We start from the raw sequence: 7,209 nt of genomic DNA on the forward strand, positions 1-7,209 counted from the left end.
CCTTATCTTTGCGAGGGGGAGACAAGCACCTCCACCCAGCTTAGCCTGCATTCAGGGACATGTTTCTGAGTCTTTGCTTGTCATCAGCCTGAAGTAGCATGACCAGCTGGTTGAAAAAGTCTGTCAACCTCTTGCAAAGATATATTATTTCAGTGAAACACATTCACTGATTACTAGGCTAGGCTGGGTGGAGGAGTTTATCTCCCCCTCGCAAAGATAAGGACACAGGAAATGTGTCAAGGCTGACAGCTTCCTAGCGCTAAATAGCAGTAGTATATTCCCTTATTGGGACTGTCACGTTAAGCTGACAGTATACAACTACATTATTATTATACATATATATATATATATATATATATATATATATATATATATATAAGTACATAATATTGTGGCACACTGCCCCCCCCCCAACCATCATGGGCTTCAACAGTAGCTTGAGAAAACCACAAGCCAGCTCAGCAAGCCAACTTGCTTAGTGACGAAGAAGTAGTAGTTATAGAAGTCAAGGAATTGACAATAACAAACAAGACTGTTGAGTATGACCAAAGTAAAAAGTGGCTAAAAATTTATGGAATATGTAACAGTTTCAGAGTCGTAACGTGTTCGAATGTATCAATGTCACAATTTAATGTGGAATGAAGTGCATGTAGAAATAAATGTCAGAAGGCATGTTTATTAATAAAGCATAAAAGTTTATTCTTTTAATGTAACAAACACGTGTATGAAGTAATAAGAATTCTTTTTAGGTTGGTGTGTTAATGTTAATTAATTGGTGTAGTAAGAGATGAATGAATTTTGCATGACTTACTATGTATTTCACCTTGATAGTATATATGCTGTAGAATGAAAATAGATACGTCAAACAAGTTGTGCGGCATTGGTAGTGAACACTGTAAAAGACATATAGCAGAAAGGGTGATGTTGCCACTGGAACCATCAAATCCACAACTCTCTAAGTTGGTGGTGAACCATGTTAAAGAAAGTGATGTTGCTTTTTTGCCCTTAAATCTGCAACTGATTTAGCTATTTGGAAATGGTGCATATACTGATGGGTGGAAGCTGCTACATGTATCCTTCTGCAGCCAACTCTAATGGGTTGAAGTTGGCATAGCACGACTGTGCTATGCCATCATGACAAAATAGCTTTTTTCTGTCACACTGTAAATATATTTTAATGAGTTCTTTCATTTACTTCTAAAATGTGTAGAATAGAGTTCTTTTGTTGAGCTCTTCTTTTATTCACCAGTCAAATGATTTATTTTCTATCTTTTTTCATTTGGACTCTGTGGTTACTTCTGATTCATGTTAGTCAGGTAGCACATTCTTTACATTGCCAAGTTTACACTGACTATTTTCACAGCCAGTTCAAAACTGTCCTCACAGTGCAGACACCTGTTGCATCAAACTGACTTATCAACTGATGTCAACTGTTCTTTGACACCAACTACTGTGTTAATTGTTCCACATGAACTGTCCAGCAACAACTCACACATCGCCTGCCAGCACTCACTTTGAACCAACTATCTGACACTGACTCAAGCACATCAACCATCACACATCAGCTTCTAGCACAGACTAACTGCCATGTGTTCACCCACAGTATTTATAATCTGGCCACACAGTAAACGTCTGCCAAACCATCCAGCCTACTTTAAACAGTCACATGACCAAAATGATTCCAATTCGTGTAGTACCATCTGAAATTATATTCACATAATTTTTTGTTCGTAACACTACCCACACCCTAGACGTTTGTCGACCAACATATGTATACAACATTAATAACTTCTGATAATTATTTTCTGTGAACTGAAGCTTCTTTACTTCCCTAGTGTAATAATTTCCATCTTAAACTTGCAATTTCAATTCAAAATCTTGAGTTGAAAGACATTTCCTCTTTCATACAGCAAGTCTTTTATGCATGTTGCACTTTTGTTGGTTTTCTTTTTTTTTTTTTTAAGATATTCACCTTTAGTTCATTAATTTCCCAGAACAGCTGAAACTTACTTTTTGACAGTCAGCTGTTGTCACTGTTCAGTGAGAACACTTGCTCTTTTAGTTTTTCATTTTCTTTCTTTAAAAGATCTATTTTCTGGTTCAAATTTTTCCTGTCATGTTCCTCCAAATGCTCGGTGTGCTTTTCTTTGACTTCATGGCTGGATTTAGTCTCCTCTACAAAGTTTTGGTGGACATTTCGCAATTCTAACTCAGCATTTCTTTTATCTCTCAGATATTTTTCTATATTGCCTTCTCTCTCAGAACGTTTCATTTCTTTACGCCGTGTCAGTGTCATCCACCAATGCTCAATTGGCCAATGATCCCCTGTGTCAATATGGTGCTTCACATGACACTGGAACAGTAGTAGGATCACTGTCATCCGCAATGCTCTCACCTCACCACCAGCAGTTGTCCACTTTACCATCTTGACAGAAGTCCAGCTAACACCCCTAGCCAAGTAATCCACACCCAAGAGACAAGGATCCTTCATATCCACCACATGGACAGAAAGCATGACCTCTTGCCCTGCAAGAGGTCATGCTTCAGTCGGGACATCAACAGGTGCCCTCAGTTCAGTATAATGACCAGTAAACACTACATAACTGCTGTGATAACTCTGGTAAATCTCAAGGCCAAATCAATCACAAAGGAACACTAATAGCTGTCAATCTTCCCATCCACTTTTATGCTGTCAATCACAGTCATTTTACATCCTCTCAGATGTGGGGCTGTTGCCCCTTAACATCAGCTCCTTCCAGTTTCCTGACTCTCCTTTATTTTATGAGCACGGCAGTCAGATGTTCAGTACTCTCTCCTAAATGTAAACTTTCTATTATCATTCTACTTTTGTTCTCTTTTCAAGCTGTAACAATCTTGCTTCTTGTGTCTTGGCTTCCCACGGTGCCAGCAACTTCTTCCAACCATCTCTTGCTCTTTCTTCTTCAAACAGCTTTCATTGAATCTTCCTGCTTCCCATACTTGCTTTGAATCTGGAACTGTAGCCCACCTGGGAACTTCTTGTGCTAGACTCAAATTCCAGAGCTCTAGCCAGTGCCTGTTCCACTTGAACTTTAAGCTCTGCACTGCCCAGAGTGACAATAAACTGCTCTTTCAGAAGATGAGCTGAGAGGTCATGTTGCCGTAGAGTATACATAGGGCCTTAGAGTTAACCTAGCAAAAACCGAAGTTTTAGTAAGTAGGAAAGCAGACAAATCACAAATCCCTTCAGGTAGATGGCCCTGATCAATCTATAGAAAAGGTGTGGGTAGTAACTCTGTAAGAAGCACCCAGTATAAGCTTTGGACACACAAAAGGTGCAGCAATATCAGAGGAAGGTTAACAGGGAAGATAGCTTTTGTGTGTGGTAGATGCACAGGTACAATAAACACCGAAAATGTACAGAAAATAGGCCATCAACTACCATGGGAGTAAGCTAGAGGTGGTAGATAGCTTCTGTTACCTAGGTGATCATGTTAGTAGCAGAGATGGATGTCCTGAGAACATAGTTATCAGAATAAGATTAGGCTGGGCTAAGTTTAAATAGCTCCTCCTCTGCTGGCTACAAAGGGCCTCTCTCTCAGAATGAAAGGCTGATTGTGTGATGCCTGTGTGTGAACAGCTGTGCTACATAACAGTGAAACATGGGCTGTGACAGCCAAGGACATGCGTAGGCTTGAAAGAAATGAAACCAGTATGTTTCAGTGGATGTACAATGTCAGTGTGCATTTTCAACAGAGTGTAAGCATCTTGAGAGAAAAGTTAGGCGTAAGAGATATCAGATGTGGTGTGCAAGAGAGATGAATGCGCTGATATAGTCATGTGATGTATCACATGACTATATCAGAAGGACAGTTGTGTAAAGAAGTGTTGGTCCCTAACTGTGGAGGGAACCTGTGGTAGAAGTAGACACAAGATGTAGGATGAGGTGGTGAAGCATGATCTCTGAACTTTGGGCCTCACAAAGGCAATGACTAGTGACTGACACCTTTGGCGATATGCTGTGCTTGAGAAGACCCATCAAGCCAAGTGAAATCACAGTCATGGCTGATGCTGGTGTCAAGTAACTGGCACCCATGTAGGTGGTATGTAAAATGCACCTTTCAAGTGTTGAGCCTCATGGAGGCAAGGTGGTTGAGCTACTTTCAAATGTTGAGTCTCATAGAGGCAATGACCAAGGCCCTTGGCATTATGTTGTGCTTGAGAAGACCGATCAAGCCAAGTAAAAGCCGCATTTGTGGCAGATACTGGTGTCATGCAAATGGCACCCATGCCAGTGACATGTAAAAGCACCCATTACACTCTCGGAGTGGTTGGCATTAGGAAGGGCATCCAGCCATAGAAACCATGCCAAAACAGACTGGAGTCTGGTGCAGCCTTCCAGCTTGCCAGCCCTGGTCAAACCATCCCACCCATGCCAGTATGGACAATAGATGTTAAATGATGATGGTGATATATGGTCTCATTTTATTGACAAGGGAGAAGACTCTCCCAACTGTGAGCGAGATGCATTAGATTAGCATATTTTTGTATAGGAAATTAATACTCATCAGTAATGCTCACTCTACCACATACATACATTTATACATGTACATGCGTGTGCACATGCACACACACATATAGTAAAGTGAAAGCCCATTCACTCATGATTGCTAGATTGTGGGTTCAATTTCTTGACTGGGTGTCATTGTATTCTTGAGCAAAACACTCCATTTCACATAGCTCCATTCTCCATTTCAATCAGGGGGAATGTTGGCCTGCTTGCCTAGCCAGTGGGGTGATGTCATTCGAAAATTAAATCAATGCAAAAGTGCATTGTGACCAGCAATGTATAACAACATGTGAAAGCCTGGTCAATCATGATATATAGTATAATGTAAGGTGTGTATAGATGTGCATATATATATATTATTCATGGGTATGCATTTTTTATTAACTTTATTATAATGTATTTCTGTTTTTAAAAACCATAAGAAGTGTATATATAAAGAAAATATATGTATTATTTTCTTTATTATATTGTATAGTAAGAACATATATAAGAAGTATATATCAGTACATATATAAACAGATATATGAGTGTAAAAAAATATACTCTAATGTTGAATAGATTTTGAACTCAACATATACTAATAGTGTTTGAAATGTGAAAGAATAAGATTCAGTCTGCACAAACTGAAACTAAGATTATTAGCATAAAACCATAAGAAATGTCTAGCAGCTTAAGAGAGGTATTTTTAATCAAGAATGAGAACGAGATTAGACATCTCTATACTGTGTAAAGCTTGAATAAATGTATAATGTTGTAAGAATTTTGACACTATTACCATTTTACATCTGTTTTTCCATGCTTGCATTGGCTTGGGCATTTCTCTCAAACCAATCATTTACACTTAGTTTTTTTTAGCAGCCATTAAACTACATAGTTGGGTACCTTGTTAGAATTCTTCTGTATGTCATCAATGTAAATAGTGTTGCTTACTCTTAAGAATTTCTTTTGTATTGGCTCACTAGGAAGAGGCCGTTTGTGGTGTGCCTTCTTGACACAAGCCCAAAGTGTCTCATCTAAGTAATTGTTTTTGATAATTAGTTATGTTATAACGTTTTCTGATACTTTCATAATTTAGTCCATCAGTTTGAAGCCACAGCTCTTGCCTCTTATTAAAATATCTTTTGTATGATTATAGCAGTTTAATTAATGATGCTGTAATGCCAGTCATTGGGAATGATCCATTGTTGTTGCAAGTGACTGTAGGTCATATTTCAGCAGATATTTTCAGAATCTCATCAATTATACTGTTAGTCAAACTACTTTCCCTGCCTTCAAATCCTTAATGTTCAGTTTTTACTGTAAACCTGTCAATTTCAACAGTTTGTCTTCCTTTGGAATTTACATAGAGTAGTTCTCTTGCAGACTCACTGAAAAATCAAGAGTGCTTATTTACATGACCTAACTTAAACTAAAGGTTGTGGACTGTTCAAATGGCTTGTTGAAAGTAGGAAATGAATCGTTACATTATTGATAAGTACAACAGATAGGAGGAGGGTTATTTAAGAGAATTGTTATATCAGCTCTCTTTGGTTGTGAAACAGGCTGCTAAAGTAAAGGGTCTGGTACTGGATGGAATTTATTTCCATATGATCCATTGAATGTGTAATGTAAAGTATGAATACAAGTCTGTTAGGGAAGAGGGAGAATATCAAAGACTTTTGAATGAAGTGAGCAATGGGGACAACTAATTTGAGTGTGTGATATATGTTACATGTAAATGACAATGTTAAAAGTTCAAAAGTATAGTAGTAACCAAGGAGTAAATAGATGTAAATTAAACTGTAAGCTACACAGGTGTGATGTCACAAGATTGATACATGTTAAAACAAAATTGCTAATAAATGTTGAGCTATTAATCTTTTTTTATTTTTTTTATTTTAGGTATTTAGATTTTCTTCATGAGAAACCTGAATACCCTTGTTTACTTGATGCAAAAGAGCAAGTAATTTCTTTCCCACCCATCACTAACAGTGATGTAACAAAGGTCAGAATCATTAAATTTATCATTAATTTGCCTATCATTATTATAGAGATTTTTGACCAGAGGTGGGCACTGTTAATTGAAAAGTTAATTTCGTTAATCCATTAACCAAAAAGTTAACTTTGTTAATCCATTAACCAAAAAGTTAACTTCGTTAATCCTTTGAAAATGTAACAGAAGTTAATGTTAATCCATTACCATTAACTTTTACTGAAAAAAGGCATAACTACAGTTTAATACCCCACCAACTTTGTTGACCCACAACTTCCAGAAAAATGTATATTTTTTAACAAAACTTTCACCAAATAACTGCTTATATCATGTAGATTGAGTATAGGTAAAGATTTTTTGGAAACATTTCCCAAGGGGTTGGGGAGAGGAGTTTCAGAAAATTCACAGGACCCAACATTTTCCCCTTCATAACTTTCTGGAAAATAGGCATTTTTAATGAAATTTTATACAAATTCCTTTCAAACGTTGTAGATTATGATTACAAAAAAATTTCTAGGCAAAATTTTTGGAAGGGTGTGGGGCTGGAGAACAGTTTTGGATCAAACAGCCCACATAAGTTGCAATTTCCCTGTTTTGATGGGAGGCATCTTTGCATGAAAAAAAAAGAAAAAAAATTTCGTAAATTTCATTATTTTGCATGCTTTCATGCGTAAATGGTTCTTTTTTT

At 37.3% G+C, this 7,209-nt stretch overlaps 1 protein-coding gene across 1 annotated transcript in view; it reads left to right on the forward strand.

Annotated features, from left to right (window-relative positions):
* The window catches only part of LOC106880763 (leucine-rich repeat-containing protein 47), a 27,574-nt gene that overhangs the window by 17,093 nt on the left and 3,272 nt on the right, over positions 1 to 7,209 (forward strand). The window contains exon 2 of the mRNA XM_052973486.1: positions 6,271 to 6,533. Within this exon, the coding sequence (XP_052829446.1) occupies positions 6,271 to 6,533 (263 nt within the window). The remainder of the gene's footprint in view (positions 1 to 6,270; positions 6,534 to 7,209) is intronic.

The sequence above is a fragment of the Octopus bimaculoides genome, chromosome 16, assembly GCF_001194135.2.
Source record: "Octopus bimaculoides isolate UCB-OBI-ISO-001 chromosome 16, ASM119413v2, whole genome shotgun sequence".
Taxonomy (NCBI): Eukaryota; Metazoa; Mollusca; class Cephalopoda; order Octopoda; family Octopodidae; genus Octopus; species Octopus bimaculoides.